The sequence below is a fragment of the Octodon degus genome, unplaced genomic scaffold (genome assembly GCF_000260255.1).
Source record: "Octodon degus isolate 3935 unplaced genomic scaffold, OctDeg1.0 scaffold00178, whole genome shotgun sequence".
NCBI classification, from domain to species: Eukaryota; Metazoa; Chordata; class Mammalia; order Rodentia; family Octodontidae; genus Octodon; species Octodon degus.
The window spans coordinates 1,034,167-1,052,668 of NW_004524754.1; the positions used below are offsets into that span (position 1 = coordinate 1,034,167).

General features: G+C 52.0%; 1 protein-coding gene across 1 annotated transcript in view; it reads right to left on the reverse strand.

Moving 5' to 3' along the window:
* The window catches only part of Cd9 (CD9 molecule), a 32,853-nt gene extending 14,994 nt beyond the window's left edge, over window positions 1-17,859 (reverse strand). The window contains exon 1 of the mRNA XM_004643559.2: window positions 17,644-17,859. Coding sequence (XP_004643616.1) covers window positions 17,644-17,709 — 66 coding nt within the window. The 5' untranslated portion in view covers window positions 17,710-17,859. The remainder of the gene's footprint in view (window positions 1-17,643) is intronic.
* Between the last annotated feature and the right edge of the window lie 643 nt (window positions 17,860-18,502).

The window sequence follows — 18,502 nt, forward strand, 5'->3', positions numbered from 1 at the left end:
AGTCGGTATGGTAAAAGTCACTACTATCAGAGAAGACTTGAGAAACTCAGAGGGAAGGGATGGCCGGTGTGTGGGATCGGTTTAACTAATTCACAGGTGGCCGAAGGTGCTGCTGTGCAGGATGGAGCTGCTGAGTGCCACAAATCTGAATGGCTCAGAGCTGTGCCAGCTGCAGTGCCCAGAGTACTTCCCAGGGGAACTTGCTTTTGGGGGCAGCATCAGGACTCCCACCTCTGGCCTCTTTCCACAATAGAGAAACTAAATGGGAAAGAACTAATGGCCAGCGATCAGACAGCTTTGGCTTTTAGAAAGGGACCTAAGGCAATTAAGGGACAGGGTACTTACATTTTTTTAAATTTATCAAAAGATACATTGATTACTTATTAAAAGAAACATTGCTGTTAATTAGTCTTTAAAATATCCCCCTTGACTCAAACACACTTATCCCACCCTTCTTGCCACTTTCTGAAGCAGCTCTGGAAATCCTTTCGTGAGTGTCTTTATGAGGTGTGGTCAAAACACAGTGAATGCAGCTGCTGCACACCCTCAAGGAAAGGCGGGCTCATAAAGACATCCATGCATGTCCTCCTCGACTCCGTGCAACTTCTGCCTCTTTCCTAAAGCCAAAATGACTCATAAAGGTAAGTGTTTTAAATTGATTCAGGGCACTGAAGCAGCCAGGATGGCACAATTAAATACCTTCACAGGAAGACTTCTAGAGCTGCTTCCGAAAAACAGCAAGGATGGGTCAACATGTTCAGAGTGAGGGGGTTGGTGGAACCCTGTCTTTTACTGTGATACTTTTCCAAAAATTAAATAGGGCCTTTATTTTCTGATCACCCCTCATAGAGCTGGCCCTCTCTATCAAGGGAAAATAGGTTAGGTCTATGTTGGCTGTGTCTACTGAACAGGGCGAGACATTTCCCTTGTTCCCTAAACATGGTGCACCAGTTGTGCACACAGCCTTGACACTGCATAACACTGGATATGCAAGTACATCATTTTCTGTAAGTGGCTTCATCATCCTTGCTTTTGGGATCTGTGGCAAGGAGATTCTGGAACCCATTTCCTGTGGCCATAGAGGTACAGATGTCTAGGAGGCCAAGAAGTTGGTTGTTTCCCTGCAGGTTAACTAACTGGCATGCGTGGCAGCCACGGGCCACACAACTGCCACGCGCTGCCGTGTCTCTCAGTACAGGTCCCGAGCGAGGCTGGTGCCCACACTGTGCTGGACCACCCTGTTCTTGGGGCCAGGAGAGAGGGCAGCAACCTGTGACCACCAGCCGGTGAGGCTGCTGGGAGAAAGTGTAGAGCCACCACTCACAGCCTGACGACCTTGTTTGTTTTCAACAAAAGCCAAATGGAAACAGTCTGGTTTTGTTGGTAAAAGGGCTTCTGCCATCTGGCCCCAAAATGGTTCCATCCACTTGATAATACAGGAAGAAAAAGAATAGCTCTTTCCTCATTGTTTTATCGGAAATTTCTGTTTTCTCACACAGGCTGGTTTTTTTTTTTTTTTTCCAAGAGGAAAACATGAGACAGCCTCAGTGGAGGTCGGCCTAGGACATGCTTGGCCTGTACCGCTCAGAGCTGTCATGAATAGCAAGGAAAGACAGAGCCCACCACGGAGCCGAGGAGCCTCAGGGGAGATCCAGCTTCTGTCCTCTGGCACCCTGGCCCTGCAAGTGGACAGGCTCGGGCAGCCTAGCGACAGTTCAGTTGATAGCAATGGACAGCGCTGGGTTTTAGTTGTGAGGGGTGAATGGGGGTAGCACGAATCACAGCAATGGGGTGAAACTAGTGAGGAGCCCAGGCAGACTGCACACTATTTCTGCAACTTTCGTGCAGGACTAAAAGGAGTCTAAGTGTTTCAGACGGCAGCAGGGAATGACAGCTGGGGCCTCGGGTCTCGCTCCCTCAAAGCTTCCTGTGTCCGGATGGCTCTGGTCGTTTTCTTAACTAACTCCTTTCCTGCCCCTGCTGGCAGACAGCATGAGGGCAGTTTTCTTTGCCTGACAAGTAAAAGGCTCAAGCACCACCTTCCAGCCATGCTCCTCTGCACTGTCCTGCATACCTGCCACCCTCACTGACCTGTCACTGGTCACCCTCCCCAACCGTGGACACTATAGCACCCTGCTTCTCCCTCTGCTCCCCAGCTAGACTCTTTAAGGTTCCACAAATCAGCCTCCCATCTTCTGGTGGCCCCCACTTCACCAGGTCCCTCCTGAAATGTCACTCTGGCCACCTAGGCCGCACCCCTCTCCAGGTCTCCCCTGGCTCTTCCCACGTGTACAATACGGGAGTTCATGTCCCGCAGCTCCCTCAAGTCCTGCCTTCTGGGCTGGACACACGTCTTGAGCCTCAGAATATACACTCCTCAGGGTCAGGCGACTTCTCAGTCCTCGTGTCTTCCCTGTGCTGTAACACCTCAGACAGAAGCAAATAATTATTCAGTAAGTGAACTATGACTCCAATGACAGAGACCTCTGAAATCCACCTGAAGTTTCTTTTCCCTGACAAAGCCTTTTTCCCCACCTAGCCTTTCATCCAGACCCATCATTTCATAACACACAAGAGTCAGAAACAACAAGGAACAATGACTTGCCCAGAGAAAATACCAAACACAACCCACGAGGGCTGCCTTGGGAATACGTGGGTGACAAAGACCTCTCTTTGCATGTGGTGGATGCCACAGTACCATGGAGGGAAAACCTTTTGAAAAACATTCTGAGCAGTCCATGCACTGCTGTCCTGATGCTAGCTGTACCTCCAGCAATCCAAGAATGCCAGGTAGGTAGGTAGGTAAGTAGGGATATGAGTGAGAGTGTGTGTGTGGTGCTGGGGATAGAATATAGCACCTCGGGCATGCCAGGTGAGTACTCTGCTCAAACTACAGCTTCAGGCCTTCAATTCTGGATGACCACACAGGGAACTGGGCCCCAGGAGGCACTGACCACCTTAGGGGCAAGAAAACCTAGTCCTGCCCCAACCTGAGCCCTCCAGGGGTCTTCTGGCCCCTCTCCTCCTGGATCTGTGCCCACAGAAAGCAGAATGTGCACCTCACCAAGGCTCCCAGCAGAGGACCAGATGTCAAGGAATCCACTGCAGCTTTTGTTACAGGGACACATCCAGAAATCCTACCCTGAAAAATACTGCCTGAGCTAACAGAATCATCTCTAATTTGAAAGTGAGGAAGAAGGGGAAGGAAGAAAAAGAGGAGGAGGAGCAGGAGGAGGAGGATGAAAAAAAGGTAGCAGAGGTTGGGGGTACCTGGCTGCTCTGAGCACCCTGAGGCAAGCTTGTATAATGACCTCCTGAAAACCCAGGAAGTGATGCAGGTACAGATGAGCGGATGGACAGAAACTCATGAAGCAGGTATGTGGAAAGAAGAGGTGACGGAGTCCAGGAGGAGGTTTTGGAGCGCAGGAGGTGGTTTCGTGTGGGAGAGGGACACTGTGGCCCAGGGCAAAACCCTCTCCCTGCAAACAAGCTGGTCCTGCCTCAGACCCCTCTGCCACGGGGCCTGATTGGTCACTTCCTCTGCCACCGTTACAAAATACTCATCACACTTTCCTTAGCCAACTGTCTTGAAAACCAGACAGCAGTTTGTTGGGTTAGGTGGTGCACACCTGGAATCCTGGCACTCAAGAAGCCAAGACAGTGGGATGGCTGGGAGTTCAAAGCCAGCCGGTGCTACGCAGTGAGCTCCAGACCCAAAACAAAAGCAACTGCCCCCCAAGCTGAATAAAGACCAAGGGCCAGCCAGACAGCTCAGCGGATTAAACACCTGCCTAGGCAGACATAGTTGTTCAGGGTTCAAGGCAAGTGTACTGTGCTGGTCACACCCCCAGGGCACACTGAGATGGCAATTGGGCAACTGAGATTGGGCATGGTAGCGTGCGCCTATAATCCCAGCCCTTTGGAGTCTGAAAACAGGAGGATCACTATAAGTCCCATCTGTGTAGTGAGACCCTGTAGACCCTGCACTAAACACATTAAAATAAATAAATAAATAAATAAATAAATAAATAAAAGAACAAAAGAAAGACCAAAGTAAAAGCCCAGAAAGTGAATAGGTGCTCACTCCCCATGTTTCCTCTTGAGGGCTGCTACTCTGCTGGGGTTGGAGGGGGGCAGTGCAAACTGTCTAGGGCCTGGGAAAGATTCCTCTTCCCTCTTCACATTCTCCTCCTGGAAGAGCAGCAGCTATTTTCAGGACAAGTGGCATGATAGAAAGGTAGTGAGCAAGAGGCAGGAGGCTATGGGGCTGTCACCTGCGCACTCCTGTGTGAAGCATCACAGTCATCATTCCCAGTGCCCCATGTGATTCTGCCACAAGCCTGTGTTGACAGCACCTGGGAGGGTAGAGGGGTGCAGTCTCCTGGCTCCACCTCTGGCATTGCCTCCAGGAACTCTAACGGCCTGAAGCACTTTCCTCAGCTCTTCTGAATCTTGGAGGCCTCACATGTGGGTTTTTATTGTTGCTGTCATTTGTTTAAAAAGCTCCATGTGGTGGTGGCTGAATATAAACCTAGCTACTAGAGAGGCTAAGGCAGAAGAATTCCAAGTTCAAGGCTAGCCTGGGCAATAGAGTACTTGCTGAGCAGGTGTGGGGAGGCACTGGGTTCAATCTTCAGTATCATAAAACCCGAAAGCAAAAAACAAACAAAAACCCTACTCGTTCTGCCTTCTGCCCAGGTTGAAAGAGGATTAAATAAACCTGTGCATATAAAATGCTGAAAACTGTAAGGACAATAATAGTAATAAACCCTAGGTAGGGCAGGAAAGGACACCAGGTAACTCATGAGCATGCTGGGGATGTCCTCTGTGTGTCCTTCTATGATCCAAAAGGTGGCTGGGCCGGCTCAGGGTAGCCCAGGGTAGTCTCTGTGAGGGCTAGCCATGGGGAAAGATGGATAAATTTACCTACTTCACACCCACAAACTACCTTTGGTCAGGAGGAATGGCCAAGGCCCAGCATGCAGGGGAAGCTGAGCTGGACAGTAGACATCAGGCCTTTGTCCTCCTAGGGTCCCAGATGGAGTTCTGCTGAGGCAGAGACCGGAAGCAGATCCTACTTGCCTTCTCTCTTTTGTAGTACTGATAATTGAACCCAGGGCCTCTACACTGAGTGACACCCTCAGGGAGATGTGAGAGTTTTGATTGACTTGTTAGTTGGAGACAAGGCCTTGCTAAGGCACTGAGCTGCATGGCTCTAACTTTCTATCTTCCTGCCTCAGCCACCCAGGGTGCTGGGATTACAGGTACTCTTTTTTTTAAATGGTGTTGGGTATGGAAACAAGGTGTTATCTATACTAGGCAACTCTACTACTGAGCTACACCTCCATTCCCTTGTGTCCTCAGCCCTTCTGAGGCAGAGTCTGCCTATGTTGCCCAGGCTGGCAGGAACTTGTGATCCTCCTGCCTTATCCTCCCAGGTAGCCTCAATTACAAGTGTGCTCCACCATGCCTGGTTAAACTTGGGTCTCTTTAGTTCCTTGTAGATTGCTCAGGTTTTAGTTTTCAATGCCCTGGGCTTGGAATAACTATAGGTAGAGTCAGTCAGACTAAACAATGGAAGACATGGCTCCCAAATAGTTTAAGAAAACTGCAGAAGTAGAGATAAGGCCCTCTGTGTCCACACAGGCTTTGACATTTAAAAACAAGCCAGGCAACCCGGACCTGTGGTTCTGGGCCTCACCCATCCCCATGGCAACTTGGCTCAAAGGGAATGCCAAGCCTGGGAAGGGCCCACTGGGCAGGAGGCTGGGCCAGGCGGCACTAGCATGAACAAACAGGATCCCAGTGGGAGCCTCCCACCCTGTCCTGCATTCTCCTCCCCCAGTGCAGACGGGCCCTGGGAAGCCAGAGGCACTGGAGTGCTGGGCTTACCCTGCAGTCCAGCGGCTACCAAACTCAGCTCCCCTCTAAGCAGCAGCTGCGTCAGGGCCCACCGCCTTTGGGCTCACAAGCTTGCCGTCAGCTCATGGCAGTATGTAAAGCCATCAGTAAGGGCACTTACATACTTTACTCCAGACGAGGCAAAAGCCCCAGAGATCACAGCCCTGGGGACTGAAGTCCCCCAGCAGGCCAGCCCCACTGCCCCCTCTCCTCTCCAGATAGCTAAGCCTTTGCTGAGCTGCATGTCTGTCAAAGGACAATGCTCAAATCTGGCTTTTCAAAGGCAGCCCAGGTTAGTGGTTTGGTTCTCACTGTGGGCTCTGGAGCCAGCAGATGCAGGAACTGAACTTCCCAATCCTAGGCTGAGCAGATGCTCAGTGTGGGGGCTGCCCCGGCCATTTGTGTTTGTACAAAGCTCCCAAGGAAACCTAAGCACATTCAAGCTTGAGGAAATCTTAAGCACCAGGCCTTCACTTTACCTCTGCACAAGTCAAAGGGACAGCAGACAGCTTTCCACAGCTTCTGCAGAAAGCCAGGAAGCCTGTGAGGAAGGTGAGCTCCCCAGGGTAGTTCCTTGCCAGGGAAAGAAAGAAACCCTCACAGCCTCAAGCTGGGGTGGGGGGTGGGGGTTGGATGTCACCCTTCTTAGGATACCTGAGAGGGGCCTGTGGTGCCTGACCATCAGCACTCCACAGTCGGAGGACGCTATCTGGGCCACGTTGGGGACCACTACATGGTGACGCTGAGCGGGAAAGAGGCAGGCAGGACGGGACAGATAAGAAAGAAACTGGCTGGGTGACTCCTCATGGAACCCACTGAGCTTGGAAGTCACAGGAAAGGGTTCACATTGGGTCCTGCACTTGGCTCATAAAAGCTTGCTGTCCATGTAGCTCATGGGCATCCTGCTCCCCTGGGAGCCCTAGTGGCTCTGGGCACACACAGGCTTTCACTGTCTCTGTGGTCAGCCTAGTGGAGCCTGGGAAAACCTCTCCCTATTTCACAGGCTGGGCCGCTATTACAGACTCTAACCTCACATTGCCCAAGCTGCTAGAAAAGATAAATTCCTTTTTTGACAAGGAAACAGACATAGGGGTGTGGTGACACACGCTTGTAATTCCAGCACTCCAGGAGGCTGAGGTGGTACCAGACTGGGCAACTTGATGACTTGGTGAGAAGCTATCTTCAAATAAAAAAATAAAAGCAAGCCAGCAATGTAGTTCACTGCGACTGGGCTTAGTCCCCTGCATCAACGCCATGCAGCGGCCAGTGGTCAGCCTGTAGGTTCTCCAGCTTCGGTGCCAACTCAACTCTGGAAGAGCTTTCAGCCTATGAACATCTCCAGAAACATGAAAGGAAATAATGGCCACGGGAGTGATTTGGTAGTGATAGCGACAGTGACTACTTGTGAGGACCCAGGTGCCACACGTACCATACCCAGTTATTATCTCCCCATCACCCTCATTCTGTGGATGATCGAGGATTAGAGAGGTGTGGAGCAACTCATGCAGAGACAGCTCTGGAGAGGCAGGGCTCCAGCAGCAGGCAGGTCTGTGCAGGTGACTCACGGCTACACTCTTGCCCATGCGCTCTGCGTCGTCCTCACAGCCTCGGTGAGAACAGAACCGCCCAGGGAGGAAGGCAGCCTGGGCATGTTGAATTTGGCAAAATGCTTTCAACTCATGCTCTGACTTGGTGACAAGGATCCCTCTGCTTTGCCCAGCTTGCTCACTGGATGACTCTGGTTCAGGTTTGAGCTGCCCAAGGGCCACAGTAAGGGAGGGGGAGGGGCTCTGTTTGCCTCTGTTGAGGGAGACACACACTGCAGGGCTGGTTCTGTCATTTCTGCATCTGGTGTTCATGTGCAAGCAATGATGCAGTCCCTCTGCTGGGACCTGGTTTCCCCGGGGGTCCAACATGTCTAGGAAGTCCTAGATAAGAGGGATCAGCCCCCTTCTGGGAGGCACAAGAAGCGACCTGAAGGGGAGACATGAAGGCCACCCTTCTTGGTTTGCACACAAAGATTGCTTCCCTTCATTCCGATAGTGAACAAATTCCAAGCACGGCTCAGGCAGCCTTTACCTTCTGGGCATCCTCAGGGGGTGTGGCCAGCAAAAGGCAGAGCCAGACCGCCTCCCCCACCTTCCCCAGGAGGAACTGGGTCTGTGCAGACAGTGTTGAAAGGTAAATGCTTAGATTCCTGTCTGGAAGGGGCACTACAGGTACCGTTCAGATGCTGAGCAGCCCCTGTGATGGGGGTTCACAGAGCCGAGGCAGGAGGACCCAGAGGAAGAGAGGCAGCAAGGGATCCCAGTCACAGCAGCTCTGCCCCAGGAACCCCAGCCTGAGAGCACTTTGGAGAGAAAGCCTTTTATTCTTCACTGCAACCCCACACTGCTTATCACCTCTGATCACCTTTGGGGAGATAAGGAAATTGAAGCTGAACGGAAGTCACTGAATTTGGTGCCTCCCTACGGAATCTCCCCCACTTCTACCCCAGCAAAATCCTGGGTCATAAATGAGAGCACTTGATCTTGCTCTTTTACAACATTAGGGCCAGTGAGGAGTGTACAACACAATGGCATAATCCCCAACCGTTAGTCATGATAAAAAAAAACAAAAAAACAAAAAACCAGGTGTCTCTTGTGCCATTTAGTTAGTGCTTTAAACTGTGAGATGGTTATAGTACCCATCCCAACACCCATATAATTCAACATAAAAAACAAACGGCCGGGCAGGGTGAGGCACACTGGTAATCCCAGCTACTTGGGGAGCTAAAGGACTGCAAATTTGAGGCCAGCCAGGACAATTAAGCAAGACCCTGTCTCAAAGTCAATTAAAAAGGGTTGGAGATATAGCTCAGTAGTAAAGCATTTGCTTGGCATGTGTGAGGGCCTGGATTCAAGTCTCAGCATAGTAAAGCCCCACAACATGCACTATTAAAAAAAAAAGAAGCTGAAGACATGCTGTTTCTGATTCTTAGGGCGTATTTAGCCTGTACGCTGACCTCGTGGCCTTCCCTTGCGGCCATGGTAATCACATCCTTGGAGACTGCTGTGTGGTGGGACAAAGGGAGTCAGAGTTGCACAGTGGTACCTCCTGGCTCGTCGCTTCGGGAACAAAGAGCACTAGAGGTTTGTTTCTCTGGGAGAGAAGACTACCTCGAAGGGGGAGTTTTAGTAAGATCTGGCGGCCGCTTTGGATTCTCTGTGGGCTACCTCATGCCCCGAGAAGTGGCCATCTCTTCTATTAAAGATACGAAAAAATTGGCACAGAGAGGGGAAGTGACTTGCCCACAGTTACACAGCAAACACTGTGACGCGGGGGCTTTCCCTGTCACACGAGCATCATGGGACCTGCAGAGATTAGCTACTCAAACGCCATCTCATCCCTGGTAGAAGAGGGCTGGCCTGGCCTCCTCTCCAGGGTACAAGTGGGCTTTATAGCCTCCAAAGCTCCTCCTCAGCATACCTTTGCAGAAAGGAGGCAGGCACCTGGTCTGAACAAGGTCAAGAGTTGAGAAGTTCTCCCCTCCAAAGGCCAAGTCAGCACCACTGATGAACCAGAACTCTTGGGCTGAAGGTGGAATGTGGCAGTAGAGTCCTGGCTAGGATGAGAGGCCCAAGGTAACCTCTTTCTAAACAAGAAATCTCATTTCAAGTTTCCACTGCCTGCTTGCCAGATGCGCAGTGCACTGGCCAGCCCAGAAATAAATTCCCCTTTTGCTGAAAGCAGGCATTCTGATCTTAACCAAAAGCATCTGATGTGGGGGATTGTTTGGAGATGTTTGCTGGCAGTTCCAGGACACCACACATTTGTTTTCCATTGGGTGTGCCTTGCTGAGATGCCTGGTGATCAGACACACACTCGCGTACACACCTCGCCATGCGGACTAGCCAGCTCTGGTTCAGTAGAACCAGTTACCATGTGCTGCATGGCCCTGGAAGGGGAGATGCCTCTTCTTCCAGTTTCCAAGCAACACCTGTGGTACGCAGACCGGCAGTGTTGGCAGACGTCCTCTCCACCCCCATCGAGGGGCTTTCCGAGCCCTGAGCCAGCAAGAGGGTGGGCTCACCTACCGCCCTCTGCCACCATCCCCACCTTCATTCCATGTCTCTAAATTATCAGATAGCAGGCACTCAAAAATCTACGTCCACACCCTACTCTCATCTTTCACCTGACCGATTTCATTTTCATGATAGGGCACTGAGCAGGTCATATATTATCTCCCATTTCTAAATGAGAAAATGGATGGGGGTCAGCAGTGAAGCTGTTTGCTTGGGATCACACATCAAACAAACAGCAAAGTTGAACTTGGAACTGTCTGACTGTGAACCCAAATTCTAAATCATGTTAAACTGTCAGTCCCCCCAACCTCACCTCTCTGCCGGGCCTCTAAGCTATATCCCCAACCCTGAAACTATTGGTCTTCTTGATGTCTTTTTAAAAATTCTTAAGTCAGATTTTTTTATTTTCCCTCCTAACCACCTCTGCTTGCATTTCCAAATGCCATCTTCTATCCCTACTGGCCTTGAGCGGTCTCAATGTGAAGAAGGGGGGGACCTGTATCATCCTCAGGGTTCAAGGTGCCCCAGATCAATGGGCAGACCCTAAGAATGGGCCAGTGCCTCTCTCCCTGCCTTGGGGAGTGCTTCTCCAAGTGCTTCCTCCATACCCTTCCCAACCCCACAGCAGACTCCTACGAAGAGCGAGTCCTGTGAAGCAACTTGGCCCATTTTCCTTCTTATCCTGGCTTTGCTAGCAGTGGGAGTGCCCGTTGGTCAGTGCGCCCCAGACAGGAAGCAGTCCAGCCAGGGGTCAGTGTCCTCTTATCCCCTCTAGGAACAGCCCAGGGGGACCCAGACCTCCACCCTCCCTGTAACACCATCCTGTCAGCAAAGGGCACCAGATGGCCTCACACAGGCTGATGCTGCAGTCCTGGACACGGCTCCTAAGACCTAGCCTGGGGTCCTCCAGACTCCCAGGGCATGAGGAGGCCGTCTTCCTGTTATGAAAGACTAAAGGTTCTTCCTGGCACTTATTAGAGAATCTAATTTCCACTTGAAACGTGTTTTCTGGGTCTCTAAAGGACGTTAGCAGTCTGCTCATCTCAGGAATGAGGGCCACACTTTGGAGAACAGCAAAGCAAAGTGTGGAAGAAGCGTCCCCAGCAGGAAGGTGCCAACATACCTCTGTGGGTGGGCTGGGGTCTCTAGGCACATGGTATTGCCTAGGCGTGGGCTGCGCCGGGGCACCCAAGAGCCCCAAGCCCATGTTAACATTTACCATGCTACAGATCCAATCCATGTAAGCAGAAAAGAAATGAAAACTAGCACGCTACAGAAATCTGTTCTGGATTTAATAAAGTAGCCTAATATACTTCATGATATTTTTAACTCCCGAGTCAAGGACTTAAGAGAGGGAGTCACGCAGAATCAGGCTGGACGCTCACACGCTGTGGAGGCCAGGGGTACAAGGAAGGACGCCTCCTGACGTGCACACAGTGTGGCTGTGGGAGCTTGGCAGGAGCGGTGGCCCCAGGTCTGCAGTGTTGCCTGGACCCTAGCTGTACATAGGATGGTCTGGGAAGGGCCAATCAAGTGTCCTAACAGCCAATCTGCTCCCTGACACACTGTGTGGCAAGAGGACTGAATTAAGAGTGACTTAGTGTCCTGGTCTCTGATTTTCTTTTCTAAGTCAACAACAGTCCCCAAACCTCTCCTCCTAGAGCTTTTCTTTCCCTTTTTGTGGCACCGGGGATTGATCCCCGAGCCTGTGCATGCTAGGCAAGCACGCTACCACTGAGCTACACCTCACCCGGAAGGAACTTCTGAACCTGAGCCAGTCTCTGAGTCAGACGGCTGTCTGTCCCTGTCATTTAACCAGTGCTGGTGCTTGGCATCTCCTTTGGAGCCTGGATCCCCAGTCAGGTCCCTTTCCCAGAGTCCAAAGAGGAAAGAGGAGGTAAGAGAAGGCCAGGCTGAATTTTCCAGGCTACATTTGGTAGGAAGGAGAGGAAAGGGGAAGGGAGGGGAGGCAGCTTTGCTCTTCCTGAACAGAGATAAGCCACTGATCTAAGAAAACCTAACCCAACAAGGAAACCTTGGCCGGAAGCTCATAAAGCTGGATTCTTTGTAGGGAATGGAAACACAGAACACTCTTTAAATTAAGGGAGAGTCAAAGCCACACCTTGGGCAATGATTAAGCCTCCATTCAGAGGAATGGGTGGGGAGGAGGCTCCAGTATGGGCAGGCTTTCAAATTACAGGAATTCAGGGCTTCTAGGGTTTCCAAGACCTTTCCCAAAGTCCCCATTGTTTCCCTGTCACCGCAGGCAGTAATACAGCAACCTGTTTCCTAGGGCTGAAAGTGGGATTCCCGACAGTACAGGAGTTGCCAGGAAACTGAGGGAGAAAAACCAAAATGGAGAAGGTCCGAAGAATTCCAGGAACAAAGCAGAAAAAAAAAAAAAAAAAAAAAAAAGGTAACATTTTTCTGGAGGTAAATCTCATTGATTTTACAGGATTCCCTAAAAAGGTTAAAGGAATCTACAATAACAGCACATAATATTTAAAAACTATTTACAACTAAGAGGTTTTTGTTGTGTGTGTGTGTGGGGAAATTACTGGATGGACGTGACTATTATAGAATTATCTCATCTGCGCACAGGATCTGCAGCTTCCCACAGCTGCATGCCATCATTTGATGGAAAATGGTGATGTCCTTGGACCAGCCCGACTTTTTCCACCGGACAAAGCAGGCTGGGGACAAAGCAGTCTAAAATATAAATTTATAAAATATATTACAATTAGTCCTTTCTGTTGCTGAAATTTTCTCAGTTGCAAACGATCTCTCCTGGTAGACCAGGGCCTGGGTCACATTAACAATGAAGTCCCTGTTTTGAATGTGCTCGCTGTTCTGGATGTTAGGTGAGGCTGTTTTTAGAACACTGACTAAAAAAACCCCCCAAAACCTGGGGTAGGTTTAAATTAAGTCTCAGGGATCCAAAATGGGGCAAGGAGGCCCAAAGTTCCAGGTATGCAGCCTCTTCCAACTGCGGGTTCTTCCAGAATCAGCTCTACTAGGTCCATCCACAGTGGGCACCACAGGTGGCACCAGGACGGCACTGCCAAGAGAACCTGTCCCCCCCCCTGCCTGCCTGCCACGCCCAGGCACAGCCCATCACATTTGTGCTCTCAGATGAAAAAATCCCAGGTATCATTAAATTTCAAACTTACAACTGATCCCAGAAGTTACGCCTCTATATAAATAACTGAGAGCTGGGGATACTGCGTCTGACATCTTGCAAGCATGAGGCCCTGAGTTTGATTGCTGGTACAAAGAAAAAAATGAACTAAAACAGGAAAACACAGACCAAGCTTGGGACATAGCTCTGTGTGCAAGAAAGGTCACACGCAACAGTCCTAGAGGAAAGGAACAAGTGAAAACGCCCAGAAGCCAGAGTGCTCAGGCAAGCAAGAGTTCTGGCCTCTCCAACCTCCTTCTGAACCAACAGCCACTTCTTCTGAGCTCCAGAAAGCAAGTTCTGGAAAGTGCTGTGAGCCACTTTGAAAATAGAGTAAAGAGCTTGAGTGAATGTGAATGTGTGTGTACACACAGGAATCCATGTTGTCACCGCCACCAAAGATCAGGGGCCTAGATATCTGTTGCTGGCAATCATTACAGAGGTGGGGAGAAACCAGAGATGTGGGCAGGGAGAAGTCCTATTTGTCTCAGCCGAGCTGGCCTCAGCTCACCTCTGCCCACACCGGCCAGCTTCAGTACCAACAGCCGCATCCTCACTTGGGTTCGGCATCCAGGTGAGCCCAGGCGTGGGAGGCTGGTTCATGCAGCAGCCCAACTACTTGCTCAGCCCCACCTCCAAGCCAAATAGCTCTGGGGGAGGCAGCCAGTGGGCTTCAGGGAGAAAGGCCTTGCCACTGCCACCTTCACCCCACTTGTCCATGCCCTCCCTGTCCAGATCCTGAATTCTTTTTTTTTTTTTTAATTTATTTATTACATTTATTTATTGTGTGTGTGTGTGGCCAGCTCAGCCCACCAGGGGGCGGGTCTGGCTGGCATGTGGTGCTGGGGATCGAACCGCAGTCCCTGTGCTTTGCCAAGCTTGTTTCAAGTAGGTGCTTTAGACCACTGAGCCATCTCTCCAGCCCCCAGATCCTGAATTCTGAGGTCTCCGTTCTCTGTCATGTGGCTTTCTGTTCCACCACTCCCATCCCCAGCTCCGCAGTCAAACATGTAGCAACACGTGAAATGGGAGTTTTGCTTTGCTCTGGGAGGGAAACTGGCCCAGTTCAGGAAGAGGCGGGAAAGGAGACGTGGAATAGACTGGCAGTGGGCTCCTGGCTACCTCTGCGGTTTAAACATCCACACATTCTCAAGGAATTGCTCCCACCCTCCCCATGGTCCGAACCACTTTCTACTAGTCTACAACAGGTGATGGTGGACACTGACCTCACGTCTTACTGCTACGCTACTGTCCAATGTGTCCCAGAAGTTTCTCCTGTGCCCCTCAGGGATCAGGACTATCCAGAGCCGGTGCTTTTTGGCCGTTAGACTCTACCACCACAAATGGCTAAGGCATAGAGGCAACAAACAAAGGGCCCCCCTCCACAGAAATCCCTACCCAAGATAGAACAGGACGGGCTCCTGCTCCAGGGTAAAGCTCAAAAATAGCCAAGAGTGGTGAACAAATCCAGATACCTGCTGCAGACTTTCCCATCTGACTCAAAAAGTCCTACTGCTATAGGTGCTAGGCTGAGGTTAGTAGTGCTGTAGACTAAGCTTTAAGGGAACTTTTGAGTTCATTTGCTTACAGTGGGGAAACAAGATGTGAGGCAGAAAAGTGACCTGCCCAAGGTTTCTCAGTGAGTTGAGGACAGCTGGAAGCCCCCAGGCCCCCAAATTCCTGATGCAGGTCTCTGTCCATGTTTCCCAGCAGCCCCCGTTAGGTCCACTCAACATCATTTCTTGGGAAAGAGATTCCCCATTTCCATTTGTGAGAGAGTGTGAGGGGTGAGAAACATGAACAGAGGGGCAGTGTGCGTGGGAGCCAGCAGGTTTAAGATTTGGGGGACAGAATTGGCCAGGCAGTCCCAGCTTGGCCTACGCCCTGCTTCCCTTTTATACTTCTGCTACTCTGACATCAGTAAGATTGTTTTCCCTCTCAACCGTTTTATTTGGGGGCAGGAAACAGCTGGGAGAGCTGAAGGGAATGCAGAAACAATCCAAAATAGAGCTGAGTGGTTCTGTGCTGGGGATGCTGGAAAAACAGACTGATTGCTGGTTTGGATGCCCCATGTGAGAAGGGCAGGGTGCACAGGCCTGGCCAACGTGGAGACTAAGGAGAGCAGCGCCCGGGCAAAGGCCCAGCCTCCCACCCCCGGGCTGGCTTGTCTCCTCTCCCTGGCTTGCACCAGCCCTCCCACACACCACCCCCCACATATGTGAGTCCCTGCCTCCCAACCTCTGCTTTTCAAGGGTCACAGATTCCAAGTGCCAAGTTTATAAACTGCTGGTCTCAAAGGAGAAAGATGTGATGACATCAATAATTCTAGCACTTCTCTTAGATCATATCTGTACTGACAGATAATTTAAGGGCTGGGCATGGTGGCATGTCTTTGTAATCCTGGCACTGGGAAGGCTGAGGCAGAAGGATGGCTGAAAATTCTAGCCCACTCTGGGCACCTAGTGAGTTCGAGGTCAACCTGGAGTATACAATAAAACATGGTCTTAATATATATATATATATATATATATATATAATGTGTGTATACACACACGCACATATAATTATAATTTTTTTGCTGGTTTCATGCCACCTTTCTATACCCATCCAGCCCACAAACCTTACTGGGTAAAGTAATTTATGTTTTATACTAGTTTGCTACATGACCCTTGATAGATCATTTAACCTCTTATGGGCCAGACTTTGATCAGTCTGTAAAACAAACATAGTATTTCCTGTTAGGGGTCTTATCATGGGAATGGGGGAAGGGGGCTCTTCATACTGCAAAGGACACTGTACAAGTAGACCATAATACTGCTCCATCATCCCTTCCTGTGATGGAGACCAAAGAGGACAGGACAGTAAGCAACCCAGGAATTGCAGAACTGGCTCAGCCTCCTGGCCCTGACTAAGCCACTCCTCTCCAGTTCTCTGCTTCTTCATGAGAAACAAGAGGGCACAACTTTTAACATCACTGCCCCTTCTAAATCCAAATGCTTCTGGACGACTACTTCTGTTTTGGGTGGCATAACCAGCCAGCTGCCCAGCAGCACGGAGTCCAGGCAGGGGCGCACTGACACAGCAAGCCAGTACAGAACAGACTGAACAGATTGAAAGAACATGAGGTGGCCATTGGGGGGGGTCTCCCCTCAGCCTGCTGCACAGGACACGGGACAGACGGGGTACAGAGGCACACTGTGATAGTGCAAGGGTTCTGCCAGCTCACTTCTTGGTATAGTCTAGGCAGGCAGCAGGGACTAAGCAACACACTTGGTAGGGAAGGCTGCCAGGGAAGGCAAAGAAAAAGGGTGGGGTGGGATGGGGTGGGGCAGCCAAGGCAGGAGCCGCCTTCAGTTGTTATTTTGTACTGCCCAGTTATTGCTGAGCGTAGGAAGAGAAAGACAGGCAGCCAGCTTGCTGCAGGGAACACCACAGGGGTGCCCACCAAGGGCAGGGTCTTCCTGGCAAATCAAAGATTGGGCAGGGGCAGCCCTATGCCAGCATTTGCAAGAGTGTGCTGGGTATGGTGCCCCTGGAAGGGCAGGTCAACCTGTACAGGCCACAAAACTGTCCCCTCCCCTCCTCTTCAGTCCTGGGGAGACAATTAACCTTAGATTTGCCTGGAGGATTGTTAGGACCCCAATGACCAGCTCAGGGGTGTGTGTGTGTGTGTGTGTGTGTGTGTGTATTGTGTGTGCGAGCGTATGCATTTTGGTTCCTAGGCCACCTTTCTTAAGGTGGCACTGGGGTGGCTGTGCCAAACCCTTTGCTGCTTGTAGAAGGTTCCTGTCTGGGTGGCCCCAGAAGACCCAAGTGAGGGAGGAAGGTTTGGAGTGGGCACTGGCCGGCTGCTGCTTCTCCCAGGTTTCTCCACTTCAGGGAGACCGAGTGCGACCCAGTAGCCCGTCCAGGTGAAGGCCAATCCACGCAGCTCCGCCTGGCCGCTGGGTGGGCCAGCTGGGAGGGGGTGAGGCTCAGTCTCCACCACAGGGGCACCTGGTCTTCCCCAGAACTCAAGACTTAGTTCAGGTGTCGTTAGATATCTACCCCTTCCTTCTCTCCTAACTCTCCCAGAGTTCTCTAAAGCCAAGATGTTTATCGCCCTTGGGGGAAAAAAATCAGGATAGACTAGTCTTTCGGGTAGGGTGCGCGGTGCTCTCTGGGCTGCTCAGAACCAAAGTCCTGAGTCCCTGAAAGGGGGCTACGAGAGAGGGGACCGAGCCCCAAGCCCCACCCTGGGGACACCGCTTGGCTCACCAACCGCGCTGCCCAAGCCAGGGGTGCGCTGCTTCTCCCCGTTGCCTTCCCCTTTTACATCCGGAGAGAGCCGTGGGTTAACTTCTGCTGAAGGAGGGGACTGAACGGTGCGTGCGCTCCTGGCTCCCTCGGTTTCGGGCGAGCCCCCCACGGGCGCTCTATACCTCGCGTTTGGCGGCCGCGACGCCCTCGCTCGGGCGCGGGAAGACCAGAGGGGAGCGCGGGACGGCGGCCCTCACTCACCCAGAAGATGAAGTTAAACCCGAAGAGCAGGTATTTGATGCACTTCGAACCTCCTTTGACCGGCATGGTGCGGGCTGGACGGGCCTGGCGCCGGAGTAGGGTGCGACCGGGGGAGTGAACAGCTGGGACAGAGAGGACCCGGCGCCCGGGACGGAGGGGCTGGCGGCTGCGGACTGGCCTGCGGCTGCACTTTTAAAAGTGCCACTCCTTACCGAGCGGGCCGCGCGCTGCGCATGTGCGCGAAATACGCCCGCGACCCCGCCTCCCACCCACCTGCCCCGCCCTAGTGTCCCGCTGAGGCCGCGCGAGTGTCCCTGGCTTCTGCGCCTCACCCGCGGCGAGGCCCCGACCCTCACGCCCCGCCACCTTATTAGCGCCTCGTTTCCCTGTCGGCCGTTCTGGGGTCTTTCCAGGCCGCCACTGGACCGAGGGGTCGTCAGGAGGCCCCACCCTTCCGGTTCCCCGGTGGACTCCGCGCCCCGCCCCGGCCCTAGACTTGGGGAGCCCCTGCCCAGTTTGTGTAGGTCGTGGGGACTCCAAGCCCTTCTGCCCGGCTCGCCCGCAGCGTGTGGGCTCCCGCCATGCCCTCCACCTGCGGGGACGCTGCCTCGCCTAGGTTGTGACCCAGACGCCTCGCTGCAGACCTGCGCTGGCCGGGCGCGTTTGGCACAGGGTTCGGAGGAGGATTTAGAGCTGGCGGGTCAGGTGAAGCCGTCGGAGCGCCTGGAAGTCGTTATTAGATACAAATCACCCATAGGTGTATGGTCAAGGTCTGGGCCGCCCTGAAGCGGTTCTGAGGCCCGGAAGGCAAGAGAGCGTAGCGGGGCTCCAAGGACTTGCCGGGCACCCAGCTGGTTTC